This window comes from Protopterus annectens, chromosome 6.part1 (assembly GCF_019279795.1).
Source record: "Protopterus annectens isolate FY-2018-M chromosome 6.part1, PAN1.0, whole genome shotgun sequence".
In the NCBI taxonomy this organism is placed as follows: Eukaryota; Metazoa; Chordata; order Ceratodontiformes; family Protopteridae; genus Protopterus; species Protopterus annectens.
Window position 1 is genome coordinate 329,386,607 of NC_056738.1, and position 27,031 is coordinate 329,413,637.

The window sequence follows — 27,031 nt, forward strand, 5'->3', positions numbered from 1 at the left end:
AGACTCAAGATTGATGCGTCTTTCTTCCTGCCGAAAGGATCCGAACTTTACAGGGCCAAGTTCAAGCTCTGATCTCGAGATCCAAAGCCCCAGCCAGGATGGTCCTACAGGTTCTAGGCTCAATGTCTGCCACGGTACTTTTAGTTCCTCTAGCAAGGTTACACATGAGGATTCTTCAGTGGCTCTTGTCAACTCAATGGTCCTTTCAAGATCTTCCCTCAATCATCACATCATGATTACGGAAATATGCAAAGGGACCTTCGCTGGTGACTTCAGACATCCAACTTGAATCAGGGAAAACCCTTTGTTCTCCCCACCAGTGGTTACCCAGACGACAGATGCCTCCCAGATAGGGTGGCGTCAGCATTGTCTGGGCAGGCTAGTTCAGGGCTCCTGGCTTCCGGACGAAGCTCTTCTCCACATCAACGTGCTGGAGATGAGGGCTGTACTTCTATCCCTACAGGCCTTACACAAGTTTCTTCCTCAGGGCATCATCGCCATCCACACAGACAACATGTCGGTGGTTTGGTATCTGAACAAACAAGGAGGGACCAGATCGTATCCCCTTTGCAGAGAGGCCATGAGAGTGTGGGAATGGGCTGTAGCTACCAACCGCTTCTTGGTAGCGACCCACATCCCGGGAAAGTCAAATGTATTGGCGGACAAATTAAGCAGGACGATTCTCTCTCCTCACGAATGGTCTCTAAACCGCACAGTAGCAGCCCAGGTTTTCAAGAGATGGGGGACGCCGTGCTGCGACCTATTTGCGACTCTACAAAACACCAAGTGCCAAAGGTTCTTCTCCTTGATTCCACATCAGGAAGTACCAGCCATGGATGCTCTAGCACAACCTTGGCCAACAGGGTTACTTTATGCTTTTCCTCCAATTCCACTCCTTCCCAAAGTTATTCAAAAAGCTTCTCAGCTAGGGTCTTCAATGATTCTGATTGCCCCATACTGGCCTCGTCAGATATGGTTTCCTTACCTGAAAAAGCATGCAGTGGACGATCCGTGGACCTTAGACCTGATCCCGGATTTGCTAATCCATCAGTCGGGACATTGGCATCAGTCCCTTCAATCTCTGAAATTGACAGCTTGGCTCCTCCACTTCCAACCTTAGTTAGAAGTCACACACTAGACCCGGAAGTTGTTCACATTTTATCTTCGGCCCACAAACCCACCACTAACAAATTGTACCTCAGTAAGTGGAAGAGGTTTGCTATCTGGGCTCAACTCAAGGGCTTAGACCCTATCACTGCTCCTGTCCCAGAGGTTTTGAAATTCTTAACATCCCTATTTAATCAGGGATCTTCTGTCTCAACTATTAAAGTTCAACTAGCTGCTATCTCTAAATTCCATGAATCCACGGATCCTCCTTTGATGAGCAGCAGACTATGCAAAATGTTCATTAAAGGTGCGAGTCTGTTAAGACCACCAGTTTTTCATCCTGCACCTCCGTGGGATCTTGATTTGGTGCTTCGCGCATTAACATCTCCCCCTTTTGAACCGGCTGCTACATGCGAATTAAAATATTTGTCATGGAAAACGGCATTCTTAGTGGCTATTACTTCGGCAAGAAGAGTCTCAGAGCTTCAAGCCCTGTCTATTAAACCACCGTATTTGATTTTCCACAAAGATAGAGTATCACTTAGGCCTAATCCATCCTTTGTCCCAAAGGTCTGCTCTAGTTTCTGTCTTCAACAATCTCTAGAACTACCAGTTTTCTTTCCAAAATTCTCTAATGAAGCAGAATACACTCTCCATAAATTGGATGTTCACAGGCAATTACGCTTCTATTTAGACAGGACTCAGCAACTTCGTAAGTCAGACCAGTTGTTTGTGTCCTTCTCAGATAATAAATTGGGCCAAACCATCACAAAAGCTACAATCTCAAAATGGATCAGAGATTGCATAACTCAGGCCTATTCTTCTTGAATAAGCAACTTGCATCATCTATCAAAGCTCATTCTACCAGAGCTATGGCTACTTCTGTAGCTTTTCATTCCAAGTCGCTATTTCGAAATTTGTGCTGCGGCTACTTGGTCCAACCCGCACACTTTCATTTCCCACTACAAATTGGATGTGGCATCTAAAGGACGAGCTTCATTTGGTTCCACGGTACTCAGGAGTGTTTTCCAGTGAGCCACCCAGGATTCAGGTGCTAGGACGCTGTCCCATCATTCAGAATGTAGGCGAGATAGGATCACATAACATCTTTTAGTTATGTACTCACCATAACTTCAGATGTTTGGGATCCATCTCGCCTACATTCCTCATACCCACCCTCCTTCCCCCTGCCTTGCAGATCAGAAGAGATTGAACGGTTTTGAGCTCCACTGTTTTATCTTGTTTCATCTGACGATGTTATATAAGCAGGGTATGCATGTGTGCATGTATGCGGACAAACTAGATCTGGGGGACTGGTGGTGGTGCATCCTGGGATATAGTAAGCTCAGCCAATAAGAGACTTCGCTCTTTGGCATAAGCGTGCCGAGTCGGAGCCGAGGGATCGGCTCCGAACCCATCATTCAGAATGTAGGCGAGATGGATCCCAAACATCTGAAGTTATGGTGAGTACATAACTAAAAGTTCACCATGTCCCTACTAAACCTGGGTTTCATCCTCAACCTCCAAAAATCTTCTCTTATAACAGGACAAGGTTTTCTTAGGGTGCAGAATCAGAGCAAATCGAATGCGATCCTTCTTGCCACCAGACCAGGTACAATCCCTCTCCTCCCATTTTCCATGTCTATTGACAGAATCACACCTAACTTCAAGACAGTTTCTACAAACTATGTGTCATGGCTGCCACTATCCCCATGCTCCCACCAGCAAGGCTGCACATGAGGAAATTCCAATGGTACCTAAAGAATGTTTGGTCACAGAGCCAACAACCTCTAGACAAACTCATCGCCCTTCTGCCCTGTCTAAAATTAGAGCTGAAGTGGTGGATTCAGCAGGTTTCCAACAACCAGAAATTCCTCTGCAGCTCCCTCCCACTTCCCAGTCTCTGCACACAGATGCATCAGACCTAGGATGGGGAGCAACCCTGCAGGGCTACAGGGTACAACAGTGCTGGTCCCCTGCTCTGCAAAAACAGCACATCAATGCCAGGGAAATGACTGCTGTCCTACTAGCTGTAAAAGTCTTCCTTTCCATGGTGCAACCAGGGATACTTCACATTGTGACAGACAGCACTACTGTCATGTGGTACCTAAACAAGGATGGGCAAAGGCATACCAATTATGCTGGATAACCCTGCAAATGTGGGAAATAGCAGTAAAACACAGCCTCTTTCTGAAAGTTTCATACATCCCCTCAGGAAAACAAGCAAGCAGAGTTGTTCAGCAGAACCACCTCTCTGCAACACGAATGGATGTTGCACAGGGATACCTTCCTACACATAGTCCACCAGTGGGGCACACCACAAGTGGATCTGTTTGCCTTCCCCCCAGAACAGACAACTGAACTGATTTTGCAGCAGAACTCGCCACTAGCTTGGAGAGTGGATGCCTTCAGTTTTTCATGGCGGGGAATGTACCAAAATGCCTTCACCCCCTTCCCTCTAATTCAAAGAGTCCTTCTGAAAATCAAGAAGCAACAATCAAAAATCTTGCTGGTGACTCCCTATTTGCCACGGCAACACTGGTTCCCCCTTCTGTTTTCACTAGCCAAGGGAAATCACCGCAAGTTACCCCACAAGGTAGACCTACTGACTCAGCAACAGAGATCCCGCCTGCATCCACAACTGTCTTTACTACAGCTAACTCTGTGGGTGATCAACTTTTGATCCCTTTTAGACAACACTACTTAGATGATGTGCTGTCAGTCCTGAGGGAGGCCAGGAAACCATTTGCTAAAAAAAAAAACTACTTGTCTAAATGGCAGTGTGTCTCGAAATGGTGTTTTCTTAGAAACAAGGACCCATTTCTGGCAGATACTCCCTTGGTCCTGAACTATACCTGCAGATTCATTAAGGAGGGACTAGCTTACTCTTCTGTCAAAGTCCATCTTTCAGCTGTTTCTGCATGCTTGCCTTTACAGCCGCCTCTTCTTTCCAGACTGGATGTAAGACTTTCTTGAGAAGGGTCTTGCACATCAGACCACCAAGAAAGCCCATCCCTCCTCCCTGGGACCTCAACTTCATGCTGGAAAAGCTTACCCCTACCCCCTTTTGAGCCCGCCAGTACAGCATCTTTTCAGATGTGCACATGGAAAACCATCCTATTAGTGGCCATTGCCTCTGCTAGAAGAATGTCTGAATTACAGGCCCTGATGTCTTGCCCTCCCACCACCTTCCACAATGACAGGTCAATCTACGCACTAACCCCTCCTTTATGCCCAAAGTAGTTAACGAACTATCCTTAAACCTTTCTGTTCACCTACCCACCTTCTTCCCCTCCCCTACTAACTACTTGGAGAGGATTCTCCATTCCCCAGATGTATGTAGGCAACTGAGATTCTACTTGGACAAAACCAAGTCTTTCAGAAAATCTGAGCAACTGTTAATTTCCTTCCATCCCAGGGCCTTGGGTAAGGCAGTCTCCAAACAAACGATCTCCTCCTGGATCAGAAAATCCATCCTTTTTTGCTACTGCCATCATCACAAACCATTGCCTCAAGGCATGCGAGCGCATTCTACCAGAGGCATGGCTTACCTCAAAGGCCTTCATGAAAGGACTAGAGACCGCTTCCATTCCATCATGGAGGCAGCCTACCTGGTCCACAGTCCATACCTTCACTAAGCACTACAAGCTGGACCAGGTCTCTAGAGCCAGTGCAGGATTTGCCAGGGCAGTCCTGCAAGGATTCCTAGAATATTCAACCTCTGCTACCTCCCAGCATTCCTCCTAGCTGTGGTGCTCTCCCACAGTACGAGTACTGTAACATGGGAATAGAAGGACATAGAATAGTTGTGTAAAATCTTACCATAACCATAATGTCCTCCTCTTCCATGTTGCATTAATCCTTCCCACCCTCCACCCCCCTGATATCTGTCTTCTCTAGTGTATCCCCTCACTACAGGACACACTCTACAGCCCTGCAAGGACATTTGCTTTTGCTTCTCCTTGGCCTTATAGTCTCGTCTCTGGGCTTCACGTTCTGAGGTCTCTGCGTGCAGACGTCACATTTATACTCCATGGTTTATGGTCCTACATGTAACATTCCACGCACCTACGGCAGCCATGATTTAAGCTTTTGTATAGGAGCTAATGTCTGGTCACCTGGGGGCTGGAAATCCCACAGTATGAGTACTGCAACATGGAAGAGAAGGACATCTACGGTTATGGTAAGATTTTACACAACTATTCTTTCCTGCTAGATGAGAAAAATATCTGCTTCTGCTACTCCCACCATGTCAAGTTTGTCAGGGTCATCTTACCCCCAGTACCACAGTGAGCACAGATGCCTCCCAGTTGGGGTGGTAGGATCTTTCTTGGGACAGACTGTCCAAGGCATATGGTTCCCAGAAGAGGCCAATTTGGATATCAGTATCATAGAGATGAGAGCGGTCCTGCTACAGTTGCAGGTTTTTCAGAACTCTCTCCATAGGAGCAGTTGCTATCCAAATGGACATGTCGGTTTGATACATCAGAAAACAAGGGATGTTCTTCGTGTTTCACTGTTGCAGTCATTACGTTTGGGTAATCTGCTGGCAGGTTGCCCTCAGTCGGCCTGATTAACAAAGTCTTGGGTCCTGCGTCGGTTGCTATCACTTCTTCCATGACGTCAGGTTGTCAGGGGTATAAAACATGCAGCCGGCGCCATTACATCAGTCTTTCTTGCTGCACGGTGCCTGAAGCAGCAGCAGTTCGCAAGTGCCGGTCGGCAGACTCCTGAAATTTTCGTTTTCGAGTTTCAGAACTGAAGTCTTCAACTAAAAAGCTAAGTACCCCGTTGGGGAAACTTTTTTTTCTTGCTCCTTACCGATGTCAGTAAAAGTTAATAATTATATTACTTGTGGGGAAGCAAAAACCTCATAAGGATTTCCATTTGTACTGTATTCCTTGCACAGGCCCTGACCACGACGTACCTTGCTGTCAGTTTTGTGCTTTATTTAATTAGTGCACTATCCGTCGTCTGTACCTTTTTGCTTCTAAATATTTCGGTTCTCGATTTAATTATCCAGAAATGACATCTGTTAGCCATCTGACTACCGGAATATCAAAAAAACGCAAAGAAAAAGACATGCCGTTGAGGTCCAAAACTGCTGACAACGCTTCATTTAAGCCAGTTCGCCGGTACTCAGTGAGGTGCTTTCGCAGCTTCTGATACCCACTACTTCTGATTCGCAGGCCTCTACTGAGACCCATTCGGAGTCCGGTATGCAGTGAGATGCTTCACCTATGGAACCCGGGGATGTCTCTACTTTGGATGGTCTGGAGCCGCTGTGCAGGCACCGGCTTCTGAGAGTGTATTCAGGCCTACAGATTTGTATATTAAACCGACGCCACCTTCAATTTTAAGGGAAAAATCTCAATCTGTCTAAAAAAACAAAGCCCAGGCCGCATGTTCAGGCCCCTATGCCTAAAAAAACAAATTATCAAAATGGCTGAAGATTTAATTATTCTAATCTGGGGTAGTCAACCCCCCCACCCCACCCCACCCTAAGAGGCCCAGGGCTGAACTTGACTATGATTCTTCCGAACAGGACTCTGTTTCTTTTAATGAACAGGATTTGTCCATACCTACTTATGAGGACTATGATGCAGAGAATTCCATTCCTTCTGCTTCTCCCCCTTAGGATTTTTCCTTTGGGTAAACTTTGCATACCTTAAGGGAGCATTTCCACTGGGAAAGTCAGGATTTTTCTGAATCCAAAAAAAAGGCTTAGGGATTTCCTCCTTCCTCAGCATAGATCTTAGGCTATACCTCCTGTACTAGACATTGTTGCGTGTTCAGAATCCAGTAGGCTCCTGATTCCCTGCCTCTGGCCTCTTGTAAGCTAGACAGATACTACAGGTTTCCTGACTCCCACAAATTCCTTTTCAGAAATCCTGTTGCGGACCCTGAAACCATTTCTCAGGGGCCAAAGGGCATTAAGGCTTCTACTGCTAAGAATCCAACTCCTTCTGATAGAGACTCCAGGGCACTGGATAGATGTGGTAAAAAGGTCTGTACTTCTGCAACCTTGGCAGTCAGAGCTTTAAACTGTCAATTCCATATGCTAAAATATCAACAGCATGTCATGGGACTGCTTAAACAGAAAAGTATGTTGATTTCTGACTGTGTGGAAAATTAAGGATTTACAGGATTTATTGCATTCAGCTGAACAAGTTGGAAAACATACTCTGCAATGTGGTTTTGATTCCTTGGAGGCCTCTTGCAGGGCTGCTGTTACTGGGTCTGTGCTCAGAAGGCATGCTTGGCTTAAGGAACAGTCTCTGCCTGTTCATGTTAAAGCAAAATTGTTGGATGCTCCTTTGCAGCAGGGCTGTCTGGCAATAAGGCTGAAGAAGTTCTAAAAAAGATGGAAGATAAAGCTAAATCTATGCAAACTGTGAAAGATTTCTTACAAGTACAACCTCCAAGATTTAATAGGCACTGGCCTACTAAGAACTGGTCCTTTCCAGTTCCTTTCAGAGCCACTCAAGCCAAACCCAGACATTCCAAAAGCACCAGGTTTCAGTCCCAAGGGACTTTCAGAACTAAGCAATGGGGTACCTCTGCTTCCAAATCTGGAAACAAGACACCACCCTATGGTAAACAGTCTCAATGACTTTCCTTTACATTTACCAAGCACTTACCTCTTAGCCGCCCCTTTGGCGGGAAAACTGGCTCTTCGTGCAAAAAAATGGCAACCTATAACTCAGGACAAATGGGTTTTAAATGTAGTGTCCCAGGGATACAGATTTCATTTCCACACATTGCCAACTCCAAACGGATGGCCAGACCTGCCCCCAAATTAGTGGACAGTGGCACAGAAACAAGTACTTTCCCTCCTACACATGGGGGCAATTCAACTAGTACCAGAGGAGGAAAAAGGGACAAGGTTTCTATTCCAGACTTTTCCTGGTACCCAGAAAAGACAAATCATGGTATCCAATTCTGAACCTGTGTACTCTAAACACTTTTCTGGACATTCCAAAATTCAAGATGCTGACTCTTCACCAGTTACTTCTTATGCTAGGCAAAGATGCCTGGTTGGCAACTCTAGATTTAAGAGGCATACCTGCATATCCCAATCAGGGAATCTTACAGAAGATACCTCCGCTTCAAAGCAGGCTTACATGTATTATCAGTTCTCTGCACTGCCCTTTGGCTTATCTACTGCGCCCAGGGTATTTACAAAATGCCTGGCTCCAGTAATTGCATTTTGCAGGCAAAGAAATATTCAAATATATCCATACCTGGACGATTGTCTAATTCAGGCAGAAAACAAGGACATTCTTCTAAAACATCTGGCGTTTGTAAAAAGAATTCCAACTTGTCTAGGGTAAATAAATGAAAAGAAATCACAACTTGTACCCTCTCAAAAAATTACATTCCTGGGTGCGAGCTTGAATACAACTGCCCAGATGGCTTTCCTTGTGCCAGAAAAGCAAACTTATTTGGTGATTTACTTCAAACAGGTGGCCACAAAAACCCTGCTATCTGCAAGACAAATACTGCAAGCCTTGGGGTTCATGGCCTCCTGCATTCTTCTAATTCCAAATGCAAGACTGTATATGAGGAAACTTCAGTGGTACTTAAAGTTTATGGAGTCAACATTGTCACAGCCTGGAAACAATGATTTCTATCATACCTTGCCTGCAACTAGAGTTCCTATGGTGGGCAGAGGCCTGCCACCAAAACAAGTGACTGCCATTCACACCACCCCCTGCCGCCCAAACCCTAACTACAGACGCATCAGACTATGCCTGGGGGGCTCATCTGGCAGGGAAGTGCATTCAGGGCAAATGGAGCCCAAATCAAATGCACCTTCATATCAATCAAAAAGAAATGCTAGCTGTACAGAATGCTCTGACAGCCTTCCAGGACTACCTTTATCCAGGACTACTACTGGTAAAGATGGACAACACCACAGTTATGTGGTACATAAACAAGCAGGGGGGGGGTACACATTCCTACCCCCTCTGCAGACTAGCCATGGCATTGTGGAACACAGCCTTGAGCTATCAAGTATAGCTACAAGCTCAATTCCTGCCAGGAAAGATTAATATTTTGGCAGACGAACTAAGCAGAAACCTCATGGACTCACACAAATGGAAATTGGAACCACCGATTTTCAACATGTTGAGACACAAATGGGGGAGCCCAGACCTAGATCTTTTTGCCTCACCCCAGAACTACCAGTTGGACAAATTTTGAAAGAACTCACAAAAAAGCCTGGAAAGTGGATGCTCTGTCCTTCAGCTGGGAAAACGTATCAGTCTGCCCCCCGCCTCTGCTCTCCAAAGTTCTATTAAAAGTCAAACAGGACAAACCAAAAATTGTTTTGATTGCTCCAGACTGGCCTCGCCAACACTGGTACCCACTCCTACGCAGTCTTTCACAAATTTCTCCATAGCAACTGCCTCAGACACCTTCCTTAATGGCTCAGCAGAACAACCAAATTCTGCACCCTCAGCTCCAAACATTGAATCTTGCAGCTTGGCTAATCACTTAAATTCCCCCTTAGTATCCCTCAGTAAACCTGTGATGGATGTCATTCTGGAGGCGAGAAGACCTAGTACTAGAAAATTATATGCTGGTAAATGGAAAAGATTTTGTGCCTGGAATCAATCTCAAGGGATGAGTACAGCATTGCCCAGTTTACCTCAGATTTTGCAATACTTAACTGAGATGCTTCATAAGGGCCTGTCCTTTTCTTCCATAAAAATCCATGCCTCAGCCATTTCAGCTCATTACAACACAGAACCCCATCCCTCTTCTCTCATCCTCTGCTAAAGCAGTATCTCAGAAGGGCCAAAAACTTGGGGCCACCCAGGAGAGCTCCAACCCCTGCCTGGGACCTTAACTTTGTATTGGGGAAACTCACTCTTCCTCCTTTCGAGCCAGCTGCTACTTGCAGACTTAAAATTCCTTTCCTGGAAAAAGGCCTTCCTTTTAGCAATCACTTCGGGTAGAAGGATTTCTGAATTACAGGCCCTTATGGCAGTGGAGCCTTTCATCATCTTTAATGCGGACAGGGGTTCACTCAGGACCAACCCATACTTCATGCCCAAGGTGGTATCCAGTGTGGTAATCAGTCCATTCATTTGCCAACTTTCTTTCCCAATCCACAGAACAAGGGGGAGCAAATTCTGCATTCATAGATGTACACAGACAACTTAGAATTTACTTGCACAGGGCTAAATCTCGAAGAAAATCTGAACTGCTGGTAGCATTTGCTGCAGGGGCAGAAGGCTATTTCAAAGCAAACCATTTCAAAATGGATAAGCCATTGTATTCATTTCTGATATAAGCGTCCTGCAAAACCTATCCCCCAGGGGATCAGATCCCATTCTACCAGGGCTGCATCTATTTCTACAGCCTTTCTCAGAGGTGTTCCTACCAGGGATATTCTAGAAGCTGCTACCTGAAGTTCAGTTCATACTTTCACCAAGCACCATCATTTACCAATTTTCTCTAAATCCAGAGCTGGCTTTGCCACTTCCGGTCGTAATGCTGTATAAATCCATCCTCCCAACCATAGCTTTGGCAGTCTACCCAAACGTAATGACTCAACAGTTAAACACGAAGAACATAGTACAATTGTGTACACTTACCATAAATGAAGATGTTAGTGTATTCACTGTTGCAGTCCTGGTTACCCTCTCTCCAGCCCCCTGTTTCTTTCTCTTTTTATGCCTCTCCTTTCTTTTACTACACTTTAAAAGCCTTTTTGGTGTATTTGCTTTTGTTTGGAGGTATATATATTTTTGTGTTTTAAATTATTTATATATTTTGCTCCCCATTTGGGGGGCACCTGACATCTGGGGCAAGAAAAACTGATGTAGTGGCGTTGGCTGCATGTTTTATACCCCTGACGACCGGACGTCATGTAAGAAGGGACAGCAACCGACGCAGGACCAAAGACTTTGTTAATCAGGCCGACTGAGGGCAACCTGCCAGCAGATTACCCAAATGTAATGACTGCAACAGTGAATACACCCGAACATCTACATTTATGTTAAGTGTACACAACTGTACTATCCTGGTCCCCCACCCCCCTTTGAGAAGCAGTGAGAGTGTGGCAGTGGGTGATCTCCATCTGCTTTCTTGTAGCAACGTACATACCAGGTAAATCCAGCATGCTAGCCAACAAACTCATCAGGACTATTCTGATGTCTTAGTTGACCTTTCACAAAGATGGGGGTCACTTTTTGTACTAATCCATCCTTTCTGCTCGAAGTAGCCTCTGAGTCAAATGTCAACCAAGTGATCAATTTACCCATGTTCTTTCTTAATTTTTTCTAATAAAGGCAAATACTTGCTTCACCTTTTACGTGTGCATAAATAGCTTTGTTTTTATCTTCATAGTCGAAGAATTTTTTTTAGAAAAACTGATCAGTTCATCTCTTTTGCCCCAAGTAGATTGGGAAAACCAGTCTCTAAAGTGATATGTGCACTGCAGCCACACAGTCTAATGCTCATACATTTATTGCACTGTCATTACAAGATGGATCTCATTTTCCGAAGCAGAGCTGCGTTTGGTTCTGTGGTAGTCTGGAACACCTTTCTGTGAGGGCCACCCAAGGTTATTGTAGCCAGGGACCCTGTCCCATTCATTGAGGAATTAATGAAAATGAGAATATCGGATATAAAAGTCATTTGCGCACCATAACAGTGCATCTGTGGTGGTCATTTTCATTCTTCCTCAACTTCCCCACCTCCTTCCCTTTTTCCTTTGGAGTGATCTTATAGAAATTTTGGAACCATTGCTCCTGTTTGAGGCCCTATTTTGTCTATCTTTTTTTCAGGTAGAGCAGCAAACTCTGAGGTAATACAGGGATCTGTGTCATTATGGGTAAAGGGAGGAGCTTTAGAGTCTGATCCAAGAGTATGGAAGAAATGCACTTGAATTGGATCCAAACTTGGATTCAAGACCTATTCATTGAGAGAATGAAAATGAACAATACAGATGCAGAGTTGTGATGAGTACTTAACTTTTATTTTCAAATTTTTAAAGTAACTTATTCCATGAATCTGATTTTCAGACTTGGGCTTTGTGGAGAGGTCTCCTTCCTGATGTAAACATTTTTAACTAGTAGGTAGGGATAACAGGGAGTGCTGGGGAAATGCAGACTAACCTATTGCCTCTTAGGAGGACTTCAGTGTGGTTTCACGGATGAATTAATTTTGTTCATTTTTGTTTGATTTTAAACTGTTGGTTCAGGTTTGATTACGCAGCATAACTTTTTTACAAATGTTTTTTTTTTCTAGATCTCGTTGCTCAAAAGATTGATGATGTCTTTTTTAAGAGGTTCTGCATTTATGCTGTTACCAAAATTATTGCGGAGCATATTCCTGAGGTATGTTCTGGTCTAAATTGTTAGAAATAAAACTTTTTTCCCCCAGTGGGGAGGTCTTCTGAATGCAGGTTTTTAATTCATAGGAGCCATATTGGCTCATTTCTGTGTCTTAGGTATTTTTGTTAGTCAGCATGGTGACTGCTTCACCCCTTCCTTCAGCTGATATTCTGGCTCATATTGTGAGCATAATCTTAGGGTCACTTAGGACCCAGCTTTCATGGTGGAAAGGACAGGGGTTCGGGTACAAACTTGCTAAGGATATAAACTTGCTTGGTTTCCATACACCAAAACTATGACCTTTACTCACAGACTTCTGCATTGGACCATTGCATAGTGCCTTGCCTTATTTGCCAGCAGTTATACAAGTATCTGAAATTTGTGATAATCATTCATTATGCCTCACAGAGCTGAATGTGAGAGACATGGAGTTACCCAGAGGAATTTTCTGATTAGTGTTCCATTGTGTCTTATCTCTTTGAGCTACACCATTATGAACCCCTTGTAAATGTGTTGATAGGTACCATGTTCAGAGCAGTTTACTTGACTGTATTTTCCTTAAGTGTTTTCATTAGTTCTCTGTAGTTTTGTTATCTGACTATACTGAAGTCTTAGATTTAGCCAATACAAAATAAACTTATTAATCTTTTTGTATTATGACTTTCAAAGTTGAAATCTGTAAGCAGGTGTTCAGTGCCCCAGGCTGTACCTGCAATTAAATTTTTAATCAGTGGTTCATTGTTTTATATATTTTACTGTGGGCCAGGACATTACGTCTTCTACCTGAAGATAACAAAAGACAGCTCCTAAGTACACTCCCAGAGAAGGATTTACTTTTTACTATTTCAAACAAAAGAAAAAAGGGAGGACAAGGGCAGAGCACTCAAAGCAGTAAAATAACTCTTTCACTGTCCAGTACTCGCATACAGCAGATGTCCTTCATGGATGCATCTGCAGTCATAACAAGTGGGTTGTCCTGTCGTCAGGCAGCCCTTCAGTCGGCCGGATTCCAAAGTCCGGGTCCGGCTTCGGCTGATGTCGCACTCCACCCGACGTCATCTCTGTTGGTCTTCGGGTATAAAGGCATCAGCCGACGCCATTTTCCTCAGTCTTTCTTGCCGCTGGCTCAAGCAGAAGCTGTTCGCAAGTGCCGGTCGGTCGGATCCAGAGATTACTGCTACCGAATACTACTGCGAAGACTTCTAAAGCTAAGTACCGCGTTGGGGACACATTCTTGCCTCAGCCGATGTCAGAAAAAGTTAACAATTGTTTAAACTGTGGGAAACAAATACCTCATAAAGATTTCCACTCTTACTGTCTGCCTTGTTTAGGCCCAGCCCACGACGTAGCAGCCTGTTCGGCCTGTGCTTCTTTCAACCGACGAACGCTTAGGCGTCGGTCGGAGTTTGCAGAACAGTTTTTCGGTTCTAATTTTGCGTACATTATGCCGTCGGATCCTCCGACTACCCAATCTACTAAAAAACGCAAAGATAAAGACCGACACTCGCGGTCCGCGGTTTTGGCCGAAACCATGGTCAAGCAAACCGCGAGTGTCTCGGTTTCGGCCGAAACCGAGAAAACTGAACAAAGTACAGCTGAACCTATTCCTACAACTGAGGCCCCTGCTACAACTCTTGAATTGACCTCAGAAATTTTACCCACTACGGTGGTTGACTTATCAGACACCATCCCCTTGGATGTCTCTACCCCAGCACGTGGTGCTGCTAGGCCTCCAGCAGCCATGTCCATTAAGGCCTTCGCCAGGGCTAAAGCAGCCAAGACTACTAAAACAGTGCCTGTTAAACCCCCCACATCCAGGCCCTCTTCTAGTTCTCAAATGCTTACTTTGGCAGAAGATTTAATTTCTTTAATTAGAGGATCTCAATCTCACCCAGACAGGGCCTCTCAGCCCCAGAGAAGAGACCTAGGGCAGAGCCCCGAGCCAGTGTCCTCTGATGATTCTGCTGATGAATCAGACATAACTGACCAGCCAGAGGCTCCCTTCTCCAATTTTGAAGATTCTGATGCTGAAGAATCCATTCCAGCTGCTTCCCCACCAGAAGAATTCTCCTTTGGGGAAACCTTGCATGCCATGCGAGAACAGTTCCAATGGCAGCAACAGGATTTTTCAGACTCCAGAAAAGACTTAGGACCTTTCTGCACCTCCCACAGCACAGGCCCTTAGCTATACCTCCTGTTCTCTCTGTGGTGGATGATGCTTTCAATGATGTTTGCTCCGCTCCAGATTCTTTACCCCCAGCCCCTGCCAAACCAGACAGATTTTACAGGGTGCCAGATACTCATCACCACCTTTACAAGGCTCCACTTGCAGACCCAGAAACTATATCCCAGGGTCCCAAGGCAGTAGCGCGACCATAGCTAAAACCCTATTCCTTCTGAAAGGGAAGCAAGGTCATTAGACAGATGGGGTAAAAGGTCTACACTTCAGCTACTCTCTCAGCTAGAGCTTTAAACTGTCAGTTTCACATGATACAATACCAAGAGTTTATGCTTGATCAGTTAACTAAAAACTAACCACTGATGAATCTCTTGATAAGAAATATGTATTAGAGATGGTAAATAACATACAACAGGTTAGCAACCATTCCTTAAAATGTGGCTATGATGCACTGGAGGCTTCATTTAGATCAGCCATGACAGGCACAGTGATAAGAAGGCATGCATGGCTAAAGGAACAAGCTTTACCGGATCATGTTAAAGCTAAGTTGCTAGATGCTCCTATGGACAAGACAAGTTTGTTTGGTACACCTGCCCAGCAGGTTATGAAGAAAATGGAAGAAAAGGCAAAATCTGTTCAAACTGTTAAAGATTTCTTGCAGGTTCAACCCCAAGGTTTAGCAGGAACTGGCCTGCCAAAATTGGTCCTTTCCTGACTCCACAAAATTTCAAAGGGGCAGGAATAGACGTTCCAGAGGCAGAAACCAATCCAGAGGAGGTGCCTACAGAGGAAGACAGTGGCAAGGTAACAACAGAGGCACAGACACAGCCACTGCCACTACATCAGCACAACCACAGTGACTTAACCCTAAATCCGCCTACCAGGGAACAAATAGCAGCTCCCCTAGGCGGAAAGTTAACCTTATTTTCAAAGAACTGGCACTACATAACAAAAGACAAGTGGATTTTACAAACCATAGATCAAGGTTACCGGTTTCACTTCCACACTTTACCAGTCAAAAGAGGAATGCCAAATCTACCTCCAAATCAAAAAACAGAGGCTCTACGCCAGATAATGGAGTTAGCAAACATGAGAGCTGTGGAAAGAGTACCAACAGCAGAGCAAGGAAAGGGGTTCTATTCCAGACTATTCCTAGTTCCAAGAAAGGAAAAAGTTGGAGACCAATTCTCGACCTGTCCACCTTAAATACATACATCATTGTCCCAAAATTCAAAATGCTGACCCTACAGCAACTTCTTCCCATGCTGGGCAAGGAGTCTTGGCTGGTAACTCTAGATCTCAAGGAGGCATACCTGAACGTCCCCATTCGACCAATCTGCAGAAGATACCTCAGATTTCTTGCAGGATCAGAGCACTATCAATTCTCAGCATTGCCCTTTGGCTTATCTACTGCGCCCAGAGTATTCACAAAATGCCTGGCATCAGTAATCGCCCATTGCAGACTTCAGGGAATTCAAATTTACCCATACCTGGACGACTGCCTGCTACAAGGGGACAACAAAAGCAAGCTGACAACAGATTTACAAAGGGTCATTTACTTGCTACAAGGACTGGGATACACAGTCAATTTACAAAAGTCAAGGCTGATACCATCCCAAACAAGGACATTCTTGGGCTGAATTGGACACAGTAAAACAAATGGCATTCCTGACTACAGAAAAACAAAAGAACTTCCTCTTTACTTCTTGGCACTAACAAAACTGAACAAGTTAACAGCAAGAAAAGTACTGCAGGCCTTGGGCTTCATGGCATCATGCATAATCTTGGTTCCATTTGCCAGACTACATATGAGAAAACTACAGTGGTACCTAAAGAATTTATGGTCCCAACACAGACACAGTCTAGAAACAGAAATCCCACTAATTCCATGCTTAAAACAGGAGTTCCTATGGTGGGCTCAGGCATGCCAGTCAAACCCAGGCCTACCCTTTCGCAGATGTCAAGCAAGCCAGACCATCACAACAGACGCTTCAGACCTAGGATGGGGGGCCCACATGCTGGACAAATGCGTGCAAGGATTATGGACACAGGATCAACTTCAACTGCACATCAACCTAAAAGAAATGCTGGCAGTAAAACTGGCAATCCAAAAGTTCAAACCATTTCTCAGAGGGCCAGTTGATGATAAGGACAGACAACACCACAGTCATGTGGTACATCAACAAACAGGGAGGCACTCATTCATACCCCCTATGCAGAATGACCTTGGAGCTGTGGACCCTGGCACTCAGCTACAACATCCAGTTACAGGCAATATTTGTACCAGGGAAAGACAATACTCTAGCAGACATATTAAGCAGAACCACTTCGGATGCCCACGAATGGAAGCTTCACCCGGACATCTTCAAGACCATCTCAAAGAAATGGGGAATGCCACAGATAGACCTATTCGCATCACCTCTCAATCACCAGCTCAAAAAATTCTGCACAAGGACATTCCACCCATTAGCATGGAAAGTGGATTCGCTGTCCTTCAACTGGAAAGGCCTAACAGCATATGCATTCCCACCTCTTCCTTTGATACACAAGGTACTACTGAAAATCAAGGAAGAACGTCCAAGGATAATCCTGATAGCTCCAAACTGGCCAAGACAACACTGGTATCCACTACTGAGGAGCATGTCTCGGAACAATATGTGGACAATTCCCCTGATGCCTTTGATGTTAACGCAGAACCACTACAGCATCATACATCCAAACCTAAAAACCTTGCAACTGACTGCATGGAACATCACATAACAGCAGCTAATCCAGAACTTTCCCAAAGAGTTAAAGACATTATTCTTGAAGCACGCAGACCTTCAACAAGAAGGAACTATGCTGGAAAATGGAAAAGGTTTGTCATCTGGAGTACGGAAAGAGGAAAAGATGTGTCAAACATAGATATGCCTAACATTCTGGAGTATCTGGCCGAACTTCTTCATTCAGGCCTGTCCTACTCCTCCATCAAGATACATGCATCAGCTATTTCAGCAGAATACAGCTTTGATCCACCTGTTTTTCAAGCACCCTTTGCTCAGGCAGTTCCTCAGAGGAATCAAGAATGTAAAACCTCCAAGGAAACCACCATTACCAGCTTGGGATTTAAACTTTGTGCTAGAAAAGTTGACACTATCACCCTTTGAACCAGCAGCAACAGCAGACCTACAACACCTGTCATGGAAAACTGCTTTCCTACTGGCAATTACTTCAGCAAGGAGGGTTTCAGAATTACAGGCCTTAATGGCAGTGCAACCCTTCCTAATCTTCCACCAAGATAGTGTCCATGAGGACTAATCCTACATTTATGCCCAAGGTGGTATCCAGAGTGTCTTTAAACCAGGCAATCCACCTACCTACCTTCTTTCCCAACCCACAAAACAGAGGGAAAGAATACTGCATACCTTGGATGTACATAGACAGCTACGCTACTACTTGGACAGAACAAAAATAGCAGAAAGACTGACCAACTTTTGTAGCCTATGCAACAGGAAGGGAAGGAAAAGCTATTTCCAAACAGACAATCTCCAAATGGATAGGAAATTGCATACGATTCTGTTACTCCTTCCATGGAAAACCAATTCCACAGAACATAAGACCTCATTCTACAAGGGCAACAGCCACTACCACAGCCTTCTTACGAGGAGTGGCAACCAAAGACATTATTGAGGCGGCTACTTGGACCTCCGTGCATACATTTGCCAAGCATTATAATTTGCCTCTATATTCCAGATCCCGAGCAGGGTTTGCCACTGCTGTACTGCAAGGGATCCTAAACACACCATAATCTACTTTTATCCTCCTCCCCTAGTTGGCTATGGTATTCTACCCACTTGTTATGACTGCAGATGCATCCATGAAGGACATAGTACAGTTTTGTACCTACCATAAATGTAGATGTCCGAACTGGATAGCATTTGCAGTCAGGATTACCCTCCCTCCTTCCCCGCTGTGGTACTCCTAGGGTGTTTACCCTTCTAATAGCTAGCTGTTGGGGGGGGGGGAGTCTTTTATGGTGTATTTGTTCGTATATATGTACATACATGCTTATTGTTGTGTTTACCTCTATCTATTTGGAAACATTGGCATCTATCCAAATTTTAGCCTGCAAGAGGGCTACTGGCATCTGGGGCAAGAAACACTGAGGAAAATGGCGTCGGCTGATGCCTTTATACCCGAAGACCAACAGAGATGACGTCGGGTGGAGTGCGACATCAGCCGAAGCCGGACCCGGACTTTGGAATCCGGCTGACTGAAGGGCTGCCTGACGACAGGACAACCCACTTGTTATGACTGCAGATGCTATCCAGTTCGGACATCTACATTTATGGTAGGTACAAAACTGTACTTTTTCTTTCCATCCAGTAGCGGTTTTCCACAAACAGTCTTATGTTGGAGAGTTGAAACTAAGAAGGCTATGAAGAATAGCCAGTAGCTTGGTGGCAAAGGAACAAAGGAAATGGCTCATCACTCAGTCAAGGGGGGCACTTGACATACATTTACCGAAGGGATAACTTAAAATTTCTTAAGTGGGAGATTGGATTTTCACCCAGAGACTGTCAGATGTTTCTGCAAGTTTAATTTCTCCCTGTATAATGATAAGCTGCTGATACAAGAGCCAGTGTTCTGGATATTACTTTAGTTGTTTTTTGCTGTTCAGAGCATTTTGGGTTGTCTTTGCCTATTGGCAACTTTGATGCATCTTCATGAGTGACAAGTAGGTACCCTTTTTGAGAGCATTCTTTTTGCTGATCCTGTATAGAATATATATTTTTTAATGATTCTGAATGTTTTTAATCGGACTTGTCTAAGTTTCTAAAGTTCTTGATGTACCCCAAAAATGCTCTTGTAAGTGTACTTGCAAAGGTATATTCCCTAAAAGATAGCCACTCCCTTTGCTTACTAGGTCTGCTTATAACACAGTGCATCTTAAACGAAATACTGCACTTTATTGAGAAAAATGTCAGAGGTGGGCCAGAAAACATGTAGCCTGTCACTCAAAAAACTGATGCCTTGGTATAGGAAACACATGGCAGGTGATCCTTTTTTAATGGAATTACCATATGTAAACAGAAGAGGGCTCAACGCCCAAAACTGCCAGTGTGTGCATGCCAGGAGCAAGAAGCCATGGTGACCCTGCAGATTCCACTCATACCTTTGTCCATTGGACCTGGGGAATAACAGCCTAATTGCACCCTAGCTCACTGATGATCTAGAGAAGAAACCTTTGCATGATGTCCTTCAAGAATGCAACTGCAGTCATAACATGTGGGTTGTCCTGCCTCAGGCAGCCCTCGGTCGGCCGGATTCCAAAGTCTGGGTCCGACGTCGGCTGATGTCGCATTTCTCTCAGACGTCAGAGCGGCTGGAGTATATAAGCATCAGCCGACGCCATTTTCTTCAGTCTTTCTTGCCACGCGGTGCCCGAAGCAGAAGCGGTTCGCAAGTGCCGGTCGGTCAGCTCCTGTATTCTACGATACCGAAGTCATCAAAAAAGCTAAGTACCCCGTTGGGGACCTTTTCTTGCCTCAGCCGATGTCAGAAATTACTGAAAAAGTTAACAATTGTCTTTCTTGTGGTAAACAAATACCTCATAAGGATTTCCACTCTTACTGTCTCCCTTGCCTGGGCCTAGACCACAACGTCTCGGCCTGTGTAGCCTGTGCTCGCTTCAACAAGCACACTCTCAGGCGCCGGGCGGAGTTCGCTGAAGATTTTTTCGGTGATAATTTTGCTTACACCATGCCGTCGGATCTTCCGACATCGCAAACTCCCAAAAAGCGAAAAGACCGGGACCGACATCCTCGGCCCGCGTCTACTACCGACTCCACGCCAAAACCTAGCGCGAGTGCTCCGGTTCCCTCTGAGACGGTCTCAACACCGCTCCGAACCGAAGACACCGCATTACCGACGACCCCGATTCCAGACATTACTCCGCCAGTTATAGATTTTCCTCCGGATACCGAAACCGAGGAAATGCCCGAGACCATTGCTGTAGACAAGGTCACTCCTGCACGTGGAGCTGCCAGGCCCCCTATGGCCATGTCTATTAAGGCCTACACTAGGGCTAAGGCAGCCAGCAAAACAAAGCATATTACTTCTAAATCCTTACCTCAGCCGACTCCTGAGACACAAATTATGTCCATGGCTGCTGATTTAATTTCCATGATTAGAGGTTCACAAGCCCATCCTGAGAGAGGATCCCAGCCCCCTCCTGATAAAAGGCCCCGGGTGGAACCCTATGACCCTACTCCTTCAGATGAAGATTCTGAGGGCTCTGTCCACTCTGATAGCCAGGAAGAGCTCTTTCAGACCTATGAGGACTCGGATGCAGAAGATTCCATCCCCTCGGCCTCCCCTCCTGAGGATATTTCTTTTGGGGAAGTTCTGCACACCATGAGGGAACATTTCAAGTGGCAAGGTCAGGAATATTCTGATTCTAGGAAACACCTTAGTACTTTCCTTAAGAAGCCTCAGCACAGGCCCTTAGCTATTCCTCCTGTACTTGATGTTCTGGATGATTTGTATTCTGACTCTAGTGCTAACCCTGATTCTCTTCCTCCTGCTCCAGCCAAGCCAGACAGGTATTACAGGGTCCCAGAATCTCATTCCCATTTATACAGGGCCCATACTGCTGACTTAGAAACTATTTCACAGGGGCCTAAAGGAGTTTCAGCCTCCACTTCAAAAAATCCTTTGCCCTCCAACAGGGAAGCTAGGTCATTAGAGAGATGGGGCAAAAAGGTTTACACATCCACTACCTTATCTATGAGAGCTTTAAATTGCCTTTTTCATATGTTACAATATCAGAATTATCTGTTAGAAGACTTACAAAAAACATTAGCCACTCCTGATCCTTTAGACAGGAAGACTTTGCAGGAAGCTGTACATAACACTCAGCAAGTAAGCAATCACTTCCTGTAGTGTGGATATGATGCACTGGAAGCTTCATGTAGGGCAGCTATGACAGGGGCAGTCATTCGTAGACATTCTTGGTTAAAAGATCAACCTCTACCAGATCATGTCAAAGCAAAACTTCTGGATGCACCTTTGGAAAAGAACAAGCTTTTTGGTGCGAATGCTAAGGATGTGTTAAAGACCATCGAAGAAAAAGCAAAATCAGTTCAGACAGTGAAAGATTTCCTCCAGGTTCAACTCCCCAGATTCAGTAGGAATTGGCCTTCAAAAAACTGGTCCTTTCCTAATCCAGAAAAGTTTCAAAGGGGTAAGAACAGACGTGGCCGAGGAAGAGGCCAATACAGAGGCCCTTACAGGGGACGACAATGGCAGCCAGGAAACCAAAGAAGTGACGCAAGGGTTTCACCTGCCCCACAACCACAGTCTCAATGACTTTCCTCTACTACCGCCTACCAGGGAACAACTAGAAGCTCCCTTGGGCGGGAAGTTATCTCTGTTTGCAGAAAACTGGCACAGACTGACAAAGGACAAATGGATTTTGGACATTATAGACCGAGGGTACAGGTTTCATTTTCATACCTTACCAAGAAAACAAGGCATGCCAAACCTACCACAAAATCAGAGGGCAGAGGCTATCGAGCAAATCACTCTGCTGACTCAGATGAAAGCAATAGAAAGAGTTCCACAACAAGAACAAGACCAGGGGTTTTACTCAAGACTGTTCCTTGTTCCAAGAAAAGAATCTCAATGGAGACCAATACTGGACTTGTCCGCATTAAACACCTTTCTCATAGTACCAAAGTTCAAAATGCTGACCTTACAGCAACTCCTTCCCATGCTGGGCAAGGGGTCGTGGCTGATTACTCTGGACCTCAAGGAGGCATACCCGCATGTCCCTATCAGACACAGTTGCAGAAGATACCTCAGATTTCTTGCAGGGCCAGAGCATTACCAATTCTCAGCATTGCCATTTGGCTTATCTACTGCGCCCAGAGTATTCACGAAATGCCTGGCTTCAGTAATTGCTCATTGCAGGCTCCAAGGGATACAAATTTACCCGTACCTGGACGACTGCCTCATACAAGCGGACGACAAATTGATGTTGACAAGAAACCTGGATTATGTCATACGATTACTTCAAGCTCTGGGATACACAGTCAACTTCCAAAAGTCAAGACTGCAGCCATCCCAGCAAATAATCTTCTTAGGAGCCAAACTAGACACAGCCTCTCAGATGGCTTACCTGACAGAAGACAAAGTTAACTCATTATTTCAAAGGTTTAGCAAATCTCACCCAGATGACTGCAAGGAGATTCCTGCAGGCCCTGGGTTACATGGCATCCTGCATTCTCCTGGTTCCATTAGCAAGACTACACATGAGAAAGCTTCAATGGTACCTAAAAAGCATTTGGTCTCAACACAGCAACAACTTGGAGACAATCATATCTCTCATTCCATGCCTACAAAAGGAATTCCTATGGTGGGCCTCGGTGAGCCAGGCAAACACAGGTATGTCATTCAAAAAACCACAGATAACAGACCATGACTACAGATGCCTCAGACCTTGGATGGGGGGCGCACATGGAAGGCAGGTGTATACAAGGACAATGGTCTCCAAAGGAAACACATCTGCATATAAACTAAAAGGAAATGCTGGCAGTAATGCATGCCATCAAGGCCTTTCAACACCAACTCAACTCATTAACTCATTCTCAACTCCAGCAAGACCATTTACTGATACGGACAGACAACACCACTGTGATGTGGTACATAAACAAGCAAGGGGGCACCCACTCTTACCCCCTTTGCAGACTAACAATGCAGCTTTAGGAGAAATCACTGAGCCTAAACATTCAGTTACAATCCCAGTTTGTTCCAGGAAAAGACAATGTGTTGGCGGACAGCCTAAGCAGGAATTTCACAGATCCACACGAGTGGAGGTTACATCCGAAGGCCTTCAGACAACTCACTTCGACATGGGGCAAGCCAGAAGTGGACCTATTTGCCTCTCACCTCAACCATCTTCTACCAAAATTCTGCACAAGGACATACCATCCAAAAGCTTGGAAAATAGATGCCCTCTCATTCAAATGGAACTCCCTAGCAATCGATGCATTCCCACCTCTGCCTCTGATGACCTCAGTATTACTAAAGATCAAAGCAGAGAAACCCAAGGGAATCATAAGAGCTCCGGACTGGCCAAGACAACACTGGTACCCACTACTACGGAGCATATGTCACACCAGGAGGTGGGCCCTTCCCCACTGGCCTCTACTTTTGACTAAACACAATTTCGAAACACTGCAGCTAACAGCCTGGGAGATCCCATAAATAAATTCAGCTCATCTCTCTCCAAGGAAGTTCAGCGGATACTAACAGAGGCTCGAAGACCATCCACCAGAAAGGTTTACTTAGCAAAGTGGAAAAGATTCAGCAATTGGAATACCAGCAAGGGACATGATGCATCATTGCTGAACATCCCACTTATCTTGGAATATTTGGCAGATATGTTGAAGAACGGACTCTCATATTCTTCCATAAAGATACATGCATCTGCTATTTCAGCTAGATACAACACTGATCCTCCTGTTTTTTCTCACCCTTTACTAAGGCAATTCCTCAGGGGAATCAAGAATATTAAGCCACCAAGAAAGGGCCCCAGTGCCAGCCTGGGACCTCAATTTTGTCCTAGAAAAACTGACTCTACCTCCATTTGAGCCAGCAGCTTCAGTTGACTTGCAATTTCTCTCTTGGAAGACAGCTTTCCTGTTGGCAATTACATCAGCAAGAAGGGTTTCGGAACTACAGGCCCTAATGGCAGTACCACCCTTTATTATTTTTCACAGAGACAGAGTTTCATTGAAGACCAACCCTACTTTCATGCCAAAGGTGGTATCTAGGGTTTCTTTAAATCAAGCAGTTCATCTGCCTGCTTTCTTCCCCAATCCTGAGAACAAGGGGGAAAGACTGTTGCATACCTTGGACATTCACAGACAACTTTACTACCTGGACAGAACCAAGGCCAGTAGGAAGTCTGAACAACTTTTTGTAGCTTACGCCCCTGCAGTCCAAGGAAAAGCTATTTCAAAACAGACTATTTCTAAATGGATTGGACATTGCATCAGATTCTGTTATTCCTTTCATGGAAAGACTGTTCCAGCCAATGTCAGACCACATTCCACCAGAGCTACAGCCACCTCTACAGCATTCTTAAGAGGGGTGCCTACTAAGGACATTCTAGAAGCTGCTACATGGAGCTCCGTGCATAAATTCTCCAAACACTACAATCTCCCTCTATACTCCAGATCCAGAGCAGGCTTTGCTTCGGCAGTCCTGCAGGGTTTGATTGCCACACCATCTTTTCCTAGAGCATTCCTCCTCCCCAGCTAAGCTATGGTATTCTACCCACATGTTATGACTGCAGTTGCATTCTTGAAGGACATAGTACAGTTTTGTACCTACCATAAATGTAGATGTCCGATAGACATGCAACTGCAGTCGGATTTTCCCACCCTCCATACCCCTCTATGCCTAGGGTCCACTCCTATCCCTGTTTCTCTTAGCTGGGGATATCTGTTATGGTGTATTTGTTTTATTGCTCATTTATTTGTTTGGAATCCTGTTTTTGTCTTCCAATTTGATTACAGCCTTCCTTGGAGGGCACCTGGCATCTGGGGCAAGAAACACTGAAGAAAATGGCGTCGGCTGATGCTTATATACTCCAGCCGCTCTGACGTTGGAGAGAAATGCGACATCAGCCGACGTCGGACCCAGACTTTGGAATCCGGCCAACCGAGGGCTGCCTGAGGCAGGACAAACCCACATGTTATGACTGCAGTTGCATGTCTATCGGACATCTACATTTATGGTAGGTACAAAACTGTACTTTTTCTTTGTTCAGAGCCAGACAGAACATTCATTTTCCTTGGCCATGCCTGTTAGAAAGACCCTTGAAATGTCTGTTAGTGGGTGGGCACTGATTTTCTTGCAACCATTGGAGTACTATATCTGATTTTGATGACACACTCCCCCCACGAGTCAGTTTGATAGGTTACAAATGAAAAAAATGTTTATAGTTCAGCAGTGACAACCAAGTAAAAATACACACAAATCTGCTGAGTGGGGTGTCCGGATGCAGTAACTTCTTCCACGGTTTAAAAAATTCCAAAAATGTATTCGAATACACTTGTTTAAAATAAAAACTGCCGTAGTTAAGCGCTTTTATCTATCGTATAGACTTCATCAGAATATCAACCTGTGTACCATCATAGTTTAAATAGTAATACAAGCCAATCAGCTCCAAAAACTAATCAAGAAATTAGTGGATAAACTCATCATCTTAAAGTGCTCAGTGCTGACTTAACCAGAGGATGTATGAATAAATAATTTCATAAAATTATAAAAATATAAAAAGTACATCAATGCCTGTCACAATTTTATGTGACATATAAACATAGAAAATTAAAGTCACACTTGATTCCAGAATGGCCTTAATGGATATACCATCATTTGTACCAGGTTGTATTGTAGAATTTAATAGAATTTGCCGTCTAGTTTCTCTTTCGTTTAGTTTCTTACTAATGCTTCCCCCTCTAGGGTTTGCTTTCACTTGCTCTAGTATAGTGTAATTGAATTCTTCACATCCAGGACTTTTGACCAAATGTCTGTATAAAGCATTAGTTTAGTCTTTTTTCCTTGTATAGTAAAAATTATCATAGATCTTGTTCTTCAAACACTTATCGGTTTTTCCCACATAAAAACAGGAGCATTTTGTACATTTGGCCAGGTATACCACATGCTGGGTTCGACAATTGCCATTCTGAAATTTTAAAGTAGACTGACTAATCTCCAATTTTAGCATGGCTGCTTCCATGATTGCATAACACTGATTACAATTTCCACATTTATGGGTGCCCCCCCTCCCTATTTCCATTCCTTGTATAATTTGTCTTCATCTCAAATTTATTCTTAAGGTTGGAACCTGTCTTATAAGAAAGGTTGGGTGCTCCCCTATTAGTTTATAAATATTTTCTTCGGATTTCATGATATTCCAATTGCGTGTAATTACATTACGAATATCCTTGGCATAATTCCTGTATTGTAAAATACATGCCCGTTGGAATTGATTCTGGTTCTCTGGGGCTTCGATGGAATTGTTTTGTAAGTTTACCATCTCCCCGCCTAAGAGGTGTTTAGATTTTTTTTACCCCATTCATCTTTTACATATTTTACAGTACTTTCTATAAGCTTGTTTGGGTATCCCCTCTTGGAAAACATGCTTCCAATAAAATCAAGTTCTTTGACCATGTCATTAAACTTGGAAGTCATTGTAGCTGCCCTATTACATTGTCCCTTGATGATACTGGCCTTTTGTTTATAGGGATGACAGCTTGAATATTCAAGATGTGTTAATAAACATGCTTTTTCTATGTATTTTGGAACCAAAGTGATCATTCTCTATATAAATAAATGTATCTAA

The 27,031-nt window shown here is 44.4% G+C and overlaps 1 protein-coding gene across 1 annotated transcript in view; it reads left to right on the forward strand.

Annotated features, from left to right (window-relative positions):
• NXF1 (nuclear RNA export factor 1) overlaps positions 1-27,031 on the forward strand; it is a 1,877,750-nt gene that overhangs the window by 814,826 nt on the left and 1,035,893 nt on the right. Inside the window, exon 6 of the mRNA XM_044075370.1 lies at positions 12,370-12,458. Coding sequence (XP_043931305.1) covers positions 12,370-12,458 — 89 coding nt within the window. The remainder of the gene's footprint in view (positions 1-12,369; positions 12,459-27,031) is intronic.